Source organism: Chelonia mydas, chromosome 28 (assembly GCF_015237465.2).
Source record: "Chelonia mydas isolate rCheMyd1 chromosome 28, rCheMyd1.pri.v2, whole genome shotgun sequence".
Classification (NCBI taxonomy): domain Eukaryota; kingdom Metazoa; phylum Chordata; order Testudines; family Cheloniidae; genus Chelonia; species Chelonia mydas.
Window position 1 is genome coordinate 1,594,486 of NC_051268.2, and position 12,253 is coordinate 1,606,738.

A 12,253-nucleotide genomic window follows, 5' to 3' on the forward strand; every position below is an offset into this window, starting at 1 on the left:
CAACGTAAATATCCCCCGCTGCAACGTGAGACCATTACTCCTTGTTCTGCCATCTGCTACCACTGAGAACAGTCTAGATCCATCCTCTTTGGAACCCCCTTTCAGGTAGTTGAAAGCAGCTATCAAATCCCCCCTCATTCTTCTCTTCTGAAGACTAAACATCCCCAGTTCCCTCAGCCTCTCCTCATAAGTCATGTGTTCCAGTCCCCTAATCATTTTTGTTGCCCTCCGCTGGACTCTTTCCAATTTTTCCACATCCTTCTTGTAGTGTGGGGCCCAAAACTGGACACAGTACTCCAGATGAGGCCTCACCAGTGTCGAATAGAGGGGAACGATCACGTCCCTCGATCTGCTGGCAATGCTCCTACTTATACATCCCAAAATGCCATTCTTCCGTCCTAAGTGCAGGACTCTGGACTTGTCCTTGTTGAACCTCATCAGATTTCTTTTGGCCCAATCCTCCAATTTATCTAGGTCCCTCTGTATCCTATCCCTGCCCTCCAGCTTATCTACCACTCCTCCTAGTTTAGTGTCATCTGCAAACTTGCTGAGGGTGGAATCCACACCATCCTCCAGATCATTTATGAAGATATTGAACAAAAAAAGTAGACCATCCCTGACGGGTGTTTGTCTAATGAGGAGGGGAATACAGATGATGTGTGTGCTACAGAGCAAAAATGTGTCACAAAGAGAGGGGGCATTGCCCCTCCTAAAACCCAGACCGTGGTTTCCGTTCGGAGGAGAAATGGATGATAGAGGTCAGAAATGCTGTTTGTTTACCACGAATATCCACCAACTCACAGTCTTAAATTTTAAATCAAGATGGGCTTTCCCCCCACCGGCCCTCCCACCCTGAGATCTATTCCAATTCAAACAGGAATCACTTTGGGGAAATCCTATGGCCTGTGTTATACGGGAGGTCAGATGATCTCGGTGGTCCCATCTGGCCTTGGAATCTGTGAACCTCTAAGCCCGCCTTTCTAGCCAGCCCAGCGGCCTAAGGAGCTCTGTCCCTTGGCCTCCTCCTAGGACACAACTGCCTTTCTCTCGCTTTCTTCTGGCTTGCTGTCGCTCTCTTTCTCAAATGCACACTGCAACCAAATCAATCCCAGGGAAACCCCCTTAGCTTTTGATCGGCATTGCTTTGGGCGTTAGCTTCCTGTTGTTTCAACTCTCGATGCATAGAGGGGTATTTAATTGCTCCTTCGGTTTAGCCCTATGAGCCTTGACACTGGCCAGTATTGCATGTTTCAGATGCAATAAAGCTGCTATTAGAAAATACCTGCCCAGAAGGGAAATTTCATCCCATCTGTGTGTGCTTATACGCTTTCTCCTGTCTGATGATCTCATCTAAATGTCTGAGTGTGGGCAACAGGGATTGAACCTGGGACTTCCGCGTCGAACACCATGACCCATGGTATAGCAACTCCTCAACCTCTCTCTGCATCCCCCTAGACAGAGCACCACACTGTGGTGTGGGCCGTCCCTTTAAATGACACATCTGGAATGGCGGGTCATTTCTTTTCCCGTGATGCGAACAATTTGGCGAAACCGACACGAATCCACAAAATGTTCGTCGGTGACGTCAAATCCGTGGGGGCGTTTTTTGGCCGAAATTTTTTGCCCAGCGTTCCTCTAAGGGCCCCTCCTCTTTCAAGTAGGTTTTGAGAGATGTCAGTGTTTTATCTGATAGCTGACCCCTCTCTCTAGTCGGGCTTCCCATGTGACTGAGGTTCCATTATCTCTGCCTAATGTACTTCGCACCACTTAACGAGTGCATTAGGAGGCAAGGTGGTAAATTATTCAGACTCAAAGATGGTTGTTGACATAAAAGAACAAAGAACATCCTCCTTCCGTGTTGTGCCGGGCACTGAACAGACACTCCCCCCGCCTCCAGTGACCGAGATCAGGGTCCCTGGGGTGCAGGGTGCTGCACAAACACACAGCGAGAGAGACCGTCCCTGTCCCAAAGTGCTTACAACCTAAATAGGCAAAACAGTGGGTTGGGAGGGGAAACCGAGGCACAGAGCAGGGCAGGGATTCTCTCGAAGTCGCCGAGCTGGGACTAGAACCCAGGCGTCCTGCGTCCCAGTGCACTGGCCAACATCGCTGTGGTCTCTTGCCCTTCGTTCCTGACCTGGCCCTGTCGGGTTCCCACCGCGATTTGGGGCATCTGGGTTCTGTCACGATACGACTCTACAGCCGATGCGACGGTTTGCTAGCTTACAAGCTCCAGCGGGTCTCCCCGACTGGGAATTTGGAGGTCTGGGTGCTGCTGACACCCGGGACCTTTCTCTGTGCCCGTGTCCCGACGCTCTAAAATAGGAATAACGATGAACACTGCCTCGAGCAAAGCCTGAACTGGTGCAGATTAGTATCGGTGCAGGCTCTGGATGCTTTTTTAACTTTATGTACACAGAAATATGTTTATTATCGTCAAGTCTTAGCACCTTTGTCTGTTCTGTTGGCAAGTGACAGGAAACGCTGAACTTGCTAGGCCAGGGAGCAAAGAGATTCAAAAGAAAAACCAAAGTCTGGCGCTTTTATGGTTGGCTAGAAAACGCGCACTTTACTCCGCGGGTTATCTGAGGCAGCCTGAGTCTGCAGAGAGCCTGAAACCAAATCCGCGTTGGGCGCGAACTGCCGCTAACGTAACTGACGCAGCCACATCTGCCCGAGAGGGTAGCGCTGGGGTGAGGAAGCTGCCCGGCGATGAGCTGCTGTCTGCAGAGAGCCCGAGCCCGTTGCTCAGAGAGGCGTGGAACTAAGCCTGTGCATCTCCGTGGCTGCGAACTCCGAGGCCCGGGACGGCATAGGCGCCGACTCCGTGGGTGCTCCGGCTCTGGACCACCCACGGGAAAGAAAACAGTGGGTGCTTAGCACCCACCGGCAACTTCTCCGCTTCCCCCGCCAGCGCTTCCCACCCGCCAGTGATCAGCTGTTCAGCGGCGTGCAGGAGGTGCGGGGGAGTGGGGGAGGAGTGGGAGCAGGAAGAGGTGGCGGGAGGAACAAGGCGGGGAAGGTGGTGGGAAGGGGCGGGGCGGGGCCTGGGGCAGAGCAGGGGTCAAGCACCCCTGGGAGCTCTTGGCACAACAGCGGGGTGACCCATGCTGCTGCTCATCGCAGGGAGCCAGCAGCGGGCGGGGGGAGCTCAGATCTGGGGGGTGGGGGTGGTGAAAGGGGGGACTCTGCTTCCAAAGGCCAAGGCGGCGCCATACTCATCTCACCCCCATTCTCCCCCGGTTTTGTCTCATGTCGCGCAGGCCTCTCATTGCCAAAAAGAACCCCAAGATCCCCATGTCCAAGATGATGACCATCCTGGGCGCCAAGTGGCGGGAGTTCAGCGCCAACAACCCCTTCAAGGGCTCGGCTGCAGCCGTGGCGGCAGCAGCTGCAGCGGCGGCGGCGGCCGTGGCCGAGCAGGTGTCGGCGGCCGTGTCGGCCGTGGCTACCGAGCCGCAGCCCGCTCCCGTCCGCAAAGCCAAAACCAAAGAAGGGAAAGGTGAGTCACCCGGATTTCCGTCCTGCTTGTCTCCTGTCGGGGTAGGGAGGGGGGTTGGACCACATCTCCCATGATGCACCAGGGCCAGGGACTACTACAATGCACTGCTTCTCCACTGTGAAGACCATAGGAGAGCATTATGGGGGATGTAGTCCCACCAGGGACCCCGGACTACAGAGGAGAAGGGGTTCATGAAGCACCCACCACTAGAATACCCAGGATGCTTCATGGCTGGGTTTGCCCATGATGCACCTCTTCTCCAACACCATGGTGCATCATGGGATATGTAGTCTGACCAGGAACCTTGGCCTATACAGGACAATAGCTGCATTGGGCATCTGCAACTACAATTCCCATGATACCTCAGGGCCAGGAGAGGAAAGGCCCCGTGTCTCATTCCCCTCCCCACCCACCTGGACTTCTGGGTTCTCTCCCCAGCTCTGGGAGGGGAGTGGGGGCTGGTGGGTTAGAGGAGGGGAGGCAGGGAGCCAGGACTCCTGGGTTCTCTCCCAGGCTCTGGGAGGGGAGTGGGGGCTGGTGGGTTACAGCAGGGTGGGGGCTGGGAGCCTGGACTCCAGGGTTCTATCCCCAGCTGCTTGCGTTGTGACTTAGGGCAAGTCCCTTTCTCGTGCCTCAGTTTCCCCTTCTGGAACAGGAGGCCGGCCATGCCTGTTGTTGAGGTGGATTTGGAGCTTTTGATCGATCTCGCTTTCTTTGACAAAAGGGCCGGGTCACAAAAGGCGGAGCAAGAGCCCTCGCGTGCCAGAGATGAAGAGGAAGATGAAAGGGAAGAGGATGGCTCCCCTGAAGATCAAGCTGGGCATGATCGGTGGAAAGCGGAAAAAGAGCAGCTCGGTAAGCCACGCTCCTTCCCGGCCACACTCGCTGGGGTGCGGGGAGAGCCGGGGGTGGTACTGGGAGCTCAGGAGGGAGGTCATGCCGGGTCCCCAACTCTCACAAAAGCGGGTGGGGTTTTTTTCCCCCTCCCGAATAATTCCCATCGCAATGCCGGGGCCCCGCCGGAGAGGACTGGTGACTTGCTGCTGGGGCCCGGTCGGGAAGCTGAGAATGATCCCAAATGCCGGCAGGCGAGGCAGGGACCAGCCGCGGGCGTTATCTGAGGCTTTCAGCCTGGGATGGATTAAGGGGGCGGGTTTTGATAGGAGAGGGACCAGCTTTGGAGAGGGAAGGGGACATCGGCGCCGACTTCCCCTCTTTCCCATGGATGCTTGACCCCCCATGTCCCCGGCCCCACCCCTTCCCACCCCTTCCATGAGGCCCCACCCCCATACCAACCCTTTCCCCAAAGTCCCCTCCCCAATTCTTCCCCCTCCCTGCCCCTATTCCAACTCCTTCCCCAAATCCCTGCCCCAGCCCCGCCTCTTCCCCGCCTCCTCCCCTGAGCGCGCCACGTTCCCGCTCCCTCCCCCCCTCCTGGAGCATGCTAACGCCGCCAAACAGCTGTTTGGTGGCGGCCGGGGGGAAGTGCTGGGAGGTAGGCGGAAGAGCAGGGATGCGGCGTGCTCATGGGGGGGAAGGGGGGGAGCACCCACTAATTTTTCCCTGGAGCACCCACGGAGTCGGCACCTGTGGAAGGGGACAGGGCAGGGTTGGAGCAAACATCCGAGCAGCACCGGGAGGACATCGTCCAAAGCATAGAAAGTTCTGCTGGGGTTCCGTCTACACTACATTGTGAACCGGGGCTTACAATGGCTGGACATGGGTCTCTCCGGCTCGCATCCACGCTTCAAAATAATGGGACTAGGACTTGGGGCACCCGACCCACGCCCCAGCAGCGTCCTATGTCCCAAGTCCTGAGAGCTCGCGGAGACCCGCGTCCGGATGGAACGCGGGGGCCGTGGCTCAAACCTGAGTCCCAGCCCAGGCGTCGTGTGCCGTGTAGACGCACCCTTCCAGGTCTCTGCTTTGGCTGCTCGGTTTGCCCCCAGGTGGCTGGGAAGTTACTCTGGGGCAGCATCTCCCCTCCAGGCGTGCTGTCACGACCCACCCTCCCGGCTTTCAATAACACGTGGGGGAAACTGAGGCACGCGCTCACAGCATTCAGACACAACATTCAGAGCATTCCCACTTTTTTTTTTGCACTGCGGACTTACCCTTGGAGTGCATCTGTTTTGCATAGCTCACCCGGGCTCTCGGCCTTAGCCCTGCCCTGGCCCCCGCAGCAGACCCTCTGACCTGGGCTGTAGCTGGCCAGATGGGAGGAGGTGGTGGAAGCCACACTTGGCTTTAACCCGGGCTGGAGCCTGGCTGCTTTCCAGCAAGGCTGCCGGCCAAACTGCTGGCGAGCGGAGAGCCCTCCGGCGCCTTCCCTCCCCAATTCCTCTGCAGGCAAAGATGCCTCGGGGCTCATGTGCGACCGTGGGGGCCCCGTTAATCCGTGGCCCAACCATGGGCGTGAACGTCTGTATTTTCGGTCCCACTGATGTCCCCCCGCCCCACGTGCCAGGTCTGGGGGAAGGGTGCCCGCAGTGATGGTTCAGTGATGCCACGTGACCCGCCCTCTGTCCCTGTTCCCCCCCCTTTCCCCCACTTTGCGCCTCTGGACGAGCCCCGGCTAACGAGGGCCACTATGGTTATGTACAGCATGTGTTTCAGAGCGACGAGGTGGGCGAGATGGAGGAAGAGTCTGACATCGACAACTCCAGTGTCCACAGCTCCTCGGTGCGGTCCGACAGCTCGGGGCGGGTCAAGAAACTCAAGCGGGGCCGGCCTGGCAGGAAAAGGAAGAAGGGTGAGCGTGGCCCTGGCAGCTGGGTGGGAGGAGCTTACATGCCAGGGGTGGGGCTTCTCTGGGTAGGAGGAGCTTTCATGCCTGGGGCAGGGCTTCCAGGTGTGGGAGGAGCTTTCACACGGGGTGGGGGCTTTTCGGGATGGAAAGAACTTTCACACCAAGGCGGCGCTTCTAGAAGAGGGAGGAGCTTTCACAGAGGGGCAGGGCTTCTAGGAGTGGGAGGAGCTTTTACACCCGGGGTGGAGCAGTGCTGTCCGTTGAAATGACAGCCTGTGGGCTGAAATTGATTAAGAGATGCTCTGGTTGTTGCTGGCTTGCTGCAGAGGGGCTTGTACTGTACCAGACTGGGCTAGATGGGCCCATGGGTCAGAGCCTGTACGCCAGGGGACGAGCCGGGATACCGGGCTAGATGGGCCCATGGGTCAGAGCCTGTACGCCAGGGGACGAGCCGGGATACCGGGCTAGATGGGCCCATGGGTCAGAGCCTGCATGCCAGGGGACGAGCCGGGATATCGGGCTAGATGGGCCCATCGGTCAGAGCCTGCACGCCAGGGGACGAGCCGGGATACCGGGCTAGATGGGCCCATGGGTCAGAGCCTGCATGCCAGGGGACGAGCCGGGATATCGGGCTAGACGGGCCCATCGGTCAGAGCCTGCACGCCAGGGGGCAAGCCGGGATACCGGGCTAGATGGGCCCATGGGTCAGAGCCTGCACGCCGGGGGCAAGCCGGGATACCGGGGTAGAAGGTCTGACCCGGGGCAGCAGTCCCTAAGATGTAGCTCACCCCGGCTTGTGCAAAAAGGCCCCAGTAGCTTACGACTTGTGCTCAGTGCAGTATGCATGCATTGACGTGCATGAGTCCAGGACCCCAAGATAGGCAAGCTGTGCTGTCAGCCATCCACTTCCATGCTTCAGGGCATGAGCTGTCTGAGGGGGTCAGGTAGCATCTTCTGCACCCCTTAAAACGGAAAGGCCCCGTGCCCCATTCACTGCCCCCCTGAGCCAGCCTGTGGGTCCGACAGTGCTGCAGACTCTGACTTGTTATTGTGTTACAGCGATCTCCACAATCCCAATCCAGGATCGGGGCCCCGTGGTGCTGGGCGCTGCGCAGACGCATGGTGAGAGGCTGTCCCCCGCCCTGACGAGCTGTTCCAAGGCTAGGAGGGGGGATCGTGGTCTCTCGTCTGACCTCCTGGGCGATGCTTCCCTGAAGGAATTCAAGTGGTTGAACCAGAGTGTGTCTAGTTCCTATAATAACAGACTTTAGCTCTTATCTAGCGCTTTCCAGCAGCAGATCTCAGAGTGCTTTCCACAGGCGATCAGTATCATTATGGCCAATTAGAGATAGGGAAACTGAGGCACAGGGAGGCAAATTGCCCAATGCCAAGCTGGGAACAGAACCCAGTTCTCCTGTGTCCTGGTTCAGTGGGTTTCTAGCTTGTTTTCGTAAATGTCACACTTGAAATTGGGTTTTTTTTACCAATAATTTTTTTTTTTTAGTTAAGTAGCATGTAGAGAAGCCCTGAATAGATAGAGGCTAAGTAGGGAAACCGAGGCACAGACGGAGGAAGTGACTTAACGCAGCTGGGCAGTGTCCATGTCCTCCGCCAAGCCAGACTTCCTCTGCTCCTAGTACAGACAATAAAGTTGAGTGGGAATCTTTTGATGAATTGTTTCTTCATCGTCGGAAAGTGCCGACTTGTGAAATCCGAAAGCATTCAGAACAGGTCGGGCATGGGGCATTTCCCGACTCGAACCAAATGCCGAGGCAGAGGGGTTTGAAACTTTCGAAATGAAAAGTTCTGGTCTGAAACACCTTTTAAAACTTGAACTCTCAAAAATATTCTTGGGACAGGAGAAAGCTTGAAATTGTGGAAACAAAACGTTCCTGTTTTCTGCTTCGAAATGCCGTTTTGTTTAGAAATTTTAATGAATTAGACTGGGGAAAGGTTGAAGTTGGGAATATTTTTAACCTTGAAACTAGTCAAAATCGTGACTAGTTTTGAAATGTAAGCCAGTTAGATCCCGAAAGGTGGAAATCAGGCCCATTTCAAGCCCATCGGACTGAAAAAGGTCGAAAGCATGCGCATTTTCCGCTGGAAAACCGGTCAGAATTGCAAATGGTTTTGAAACATGAGCTAATTAGACTTAAAGAAAAGTTGGGAAACGGTCCAAGTTGAAACCAAAGATTTAGAAATTCTCCAGAAGGTTTAGAAATTCGATTGACCCAACGTGGGGAAAAGAGAAAGTTTTGTCAGGCTGCAGCTATTGGTGAACTTTTGAGCTGTTTGCCCTGGCTCAAGCCGGGCCGGCTAGGGTGGGGATCCCGACCTCGCTGAAGTCTTTGCGGGACGGGAAATCTGTTTCCTGGCCTGCGGGAACGGTGCGTCCCGTGTGGGGCGGGAGGCGCAGCAGCCCGTGGGGTCTGGGCGCCGCCTTCTGCAGTGTCTGCTTTTGCGTCCCCTCCCAGTGGCCGGCGAGGAGGAGGTGGACGGCTACGAGACGGACCACCAGGACTACTGTGAAGTGTGCCAACAGGGCGGCGAGATCATCCTCTGTGACACCTGCCCCAGGGCCTACCACCTGGTGTGTCTGGACCCCGAACTCGACAAGGCGCCCGAGGGCAAATGGAGCTGTCCCCACTGCGTAAGCCGCCCTCTGTTCCTTCCTGGCTGCCCCCCTCGCTCCCTGACCCCCTGCCCGCCTAGGTACCATCCCTGTGCCCTGTAGAGACCCCCGCCGCCTTTCCCAGAAGGGACTGGTGCGTTTTGGGTGCTACTTACAGGTGCCCGTCCTGAGAAATTGGTGCCCTGTGAGGCGTGTCACTTGTGATGGGGGTGACCCAGAGGGGTAGCGGCTGCTGAAAAGCTGGCCGGCCTGACTCGGTTTCCCTGGGGAGGATGCTCGAATTTGTAGAGAAGAGAGTCAAGCTTCCTCTGAAAGAGGGTATTGATCTGTGCATGGCCGTGTGCGTCCTGCTGGGGGCCTATCCCGCGCCTGGCGTTGGGTCCCTGCCTGGCCGTGTGCGTCCCGCTGGGGGCCTATCCCGAGCCCGGCGTTGGGTCCCTGCCTGGGCGTGTACATCCTGCTGGGAGCCTATCCCGTGCCTGGTGTCGGGTCCCTGCCTGGGCGTGTGTGTCCTGCCGGGGGCCTATCCCGTGCCTGGCGTCGGGTCTCTGGGCGTGTGCGTCCCGCTGTGGGCCTGTCCCGCGCCTGGCGTCCGGTCTCTGGGCGTGTGCGTCCCGCTGTGGGCCTGTCCCGCGCCGGGCGTCCGGTTTCTGGGCGTGTGCGTCCCGCTCTGGGCCTGTCCCGTGCCGGGCGTCGGGTCTCTGGGCGTGTGCGTCCCGCTGTGGGCCTGTCCCGTGCTGGGTGTCCGATCTCTGGGCGTGTGTGTCCCGCTGTGGACCTGTCCCGCGCCGGGCGTCGGGTCGCTAGGCGTGTGTGTCCCGCTGTGGACCTGTCCCGCGCCGGGCGTCGGGTCGCTAGGCGTGTGTGTCCCGCTGTGGACCTGTCCCGCGCCGGGCGTCGGGTCTCTGGGTGTGTGCGTCCTGCTGTGGGCCTATCCCGCGCCGGGCGTCGGGTCACTGGGCATACATCCCGCTGGGCACCCCCCCCCGTCTGACCCGCTGCCTCGCTCCCCCCGCAGGAGAAGGAGGGGGTGCAGTGGGAAGCCAAGGAGGAAGACGAGGAGTACGAGGAGGAGCTGGAGGAGGAAGGCGAGAAGGAGGAGGAGGACGACCACATGGAGTACTGCCGGGTCTGCAAGGACGGCGGGGAGCTGCTGTGCTGTGATGCCTGTATCTCCTCCTACCACATCCACTGCCTCAACCCGCCGCTGCCCGAGATCCCCAACGGCGAATGGCTCTGCCCCCGCTGCACGGTAGGGCGCCCGGGCGGGCGAGAGCCGGGCCCCCTCCTGCACGGTCTGGTGCCCCGGGCCCAGCTCAGCCTCTCGGCGTGGAGATCTCTGCATTGTGCAGCGTCCCGTGGGATCCCAGAGAGACGTGGAGTTCATGGGCGTGGGGAGAGCTGCAAAAATTGAGCAGAGATGCAGCCACCTCTGGGGCGGGGCGGCTGGTTATCCAGGGACCCCTCGCCCGCCGCTGAGATGCGGCTACCTCTGGCGCAGGGCGTCTGGTTAAACAGGGACCCCTCACTTGGCACTGAGGTGCGGCCACTTCTGGGGCGGGGCGGCTGGTTACCCAGGGACCCCTTGCTCAGCGTTGAGATGCGGCCACTTCTGGGGTGGGGTGGATGGTTATTCAGGGACCCCTTGCCCGGCGCTGAGATCCGGCCACCTCTGGGGCGGGGCGCCTGGTGACACAGGGACCCCTCGCCCGGTGCTGAGATGCGGCCACCTCTGGGGTGGGGCGGCTGGTTAAACAGGGACCCCTTGCCCGGTGCTGAGATGCGGCCACCTCTGGGGCGGGGCGTATCAGCTGTTCTGAGAGAGGATGACCAAACCTAACAGGGCCCTTTTAGGACAGGAAGTGGAGTCCTGCCCAGAGCGCAAGGTGGCAGCAGACCCTGCGGGGACCGGGGGGGAGCCGGCGCTGAATCCAAGTGGGGCCTGGTGCCTGGGTGGGGGAGCGTGGCGGGCCTGACTCTCCCTCCGTCCCCTCCGCAGTGCCCCGTGCTGAAGGGCCGGGTGCAGAAGATCCTGCACTGGCGCTGGGGGGAGCCGCCCCCGCCTGTGCTGGTGCCCCGGCCGCCCGACGCCGACCCGGACGAGCCCTCGCCCAAGCCGCTGCAGGGCCGCTCGGAGCGGGAGTTCTTCGTCAAGTGGGTCGGCCAGTCCTACTGGCACTGCTCCTGGGCCAAGGAACTGCAGGTAGGTCTCCGGGGCGGGCGGGGGGGGGCGTGTGTGGGCTGGGGGGTTCCTGGGGGTCTGCGCAGAGCCTGGCATACCCGAGCGCCTCACCCCCCCTTTCCTCTTCCCTCCCCGGCCCGCCGGGCGCCCAGCTGGAGATCTTCCACCTGGTGATGTATCGCAACTACCAGAGGAAAAACGACATGGACGAGCCGCCCCCGCTGGACTACGGCTCCGGCGAGGACGACGGCAAGAGCGAGAAGCGGAAGAGCAAAGACCCGCTCTACGCCCAGATGGAGGAGCGCTTCTACCGCTACGGCATCAAGCCCGAGTGGATGGCCATCCACCGCATCATCAACCACAGGTGGGGCGGGGCGAGGCCCCGGGGGTGCCCCCCTCCGCCCCCCGCGCTGCCCCGGGGCCCTGGGAGTGCCCCCCTCCGCCCCCCGCGCTGCCCCGGGGCCCTGGGTGTGCCCACGTCCGCCCCCCGCTCTGCCCTGGGGTCCTGGGGGTGTCCCTGTCCGCCCTCCCGCACTGCCCTGGGGCCCTGGGTGTGCCCACGTCCGCGCCCCGTGCTGCCCTGGGGCCCTGGGTGTGCCCCCCTCCGCCCCCCGCGCTGCCCCGGGGCCCTGGGTGTGCCCCCCTCCGCCCCCCGCGCTGCCCCGGGGCCCTGGGGGTGCCCCCGTCCGCCCCCCGCGCTGCCCCGGGGCCCTGGGGGTGCCCCCCTCCGCCCCCCGCGCTGCCCCGGGGCCCTGGGAGTGCCCCCCTCCGCCCCCCGCGCTGCCCCGGGGCCCTGGGTGTGCCCACGTCCGCGCCCCGTGCTGCCCCGGGGCCCTGGGGATGTCCCTCTCCGCCCCCTGCTCTGCCCCGGGGCCCTGGGGGTGTCCCTGTCCGCCCTCGCGCACTGCCCTGGGGCCCTGGGTGTTCCCACGTCCGCCCCCGGCTCTGCCCCGGGGTGTCCCCGTCCGCCCCCCGCACTGCCCCGGGGCTCTGGGTGTGCCCACGTCCGCCCCCCGTGCTGCCCCGGGGCCCTGGGGGTGTCCCCGTCTGCCCCCCGCATTGCCCCGGGGCCCTGGGGGTGTCCCTGTCCGCCCCCCCGCACTGCCCTGGGGCCCTGGGTGTGCCCACGTCCGCCCCCTGCTCTGCCCCGGGGCTCTGGGGGTCTCCACATCTGCCTGTCCCTCACCG

General features: G+C 60.8%; 1 protein-coding gene across 24 annotated transcripts in view; it reads left to right on the forward strand.

Annotated features, from left to right (window-relative positions):
* Positions 1–12,253, forward strand: part of CHD3 (chromodomain helicase DNA binding protein 3) — a 62,286-nt gene that overhangs the window by 22,205 nt on the left and 27,828 nt on the right. For 12 of the 24 annotated variants that reach the window (XM_043537157.1, XM_043537160.1, XM_043537154.1 and 9 more), the window contains exons 5-12: positions 3,264–3,502; positions 4,227–4,357; positions 6,119–6,254; positions 7,311–7,373; positions 8,726–8,901; positions 9,902–10,135; positions 10,883–11,086; positions 11,218–11,429. In XM_043537157.1, coding sequence (XP_043393092.1) covers positions 3,264–3,502; positions 4,227–4,357; positions 6,119–6,254; positions 7,311–7,373; positions 8,726–8,901; positions 9,902–10,135; positions 10,883–11,086; positions 11,218–11,429 — 1,395 coding nt within the window. Of the gene's footprint in view, positions 1–3,263; positions 3,503–4,226; positions 4,358–6,106; positions 6,255–7,310; positions 7,491–8,725; positions 8,902–9,901; positions 10,136–10,882; positions 11,087–11,217; positions 11,430–12,253 lie in introns of all 24 variants that reach the window. The other 12 variants (XM_037887241.2, XM_043537155.1, XM_043537149.1 and 9 more) reach the window with 3 other exon arrangements.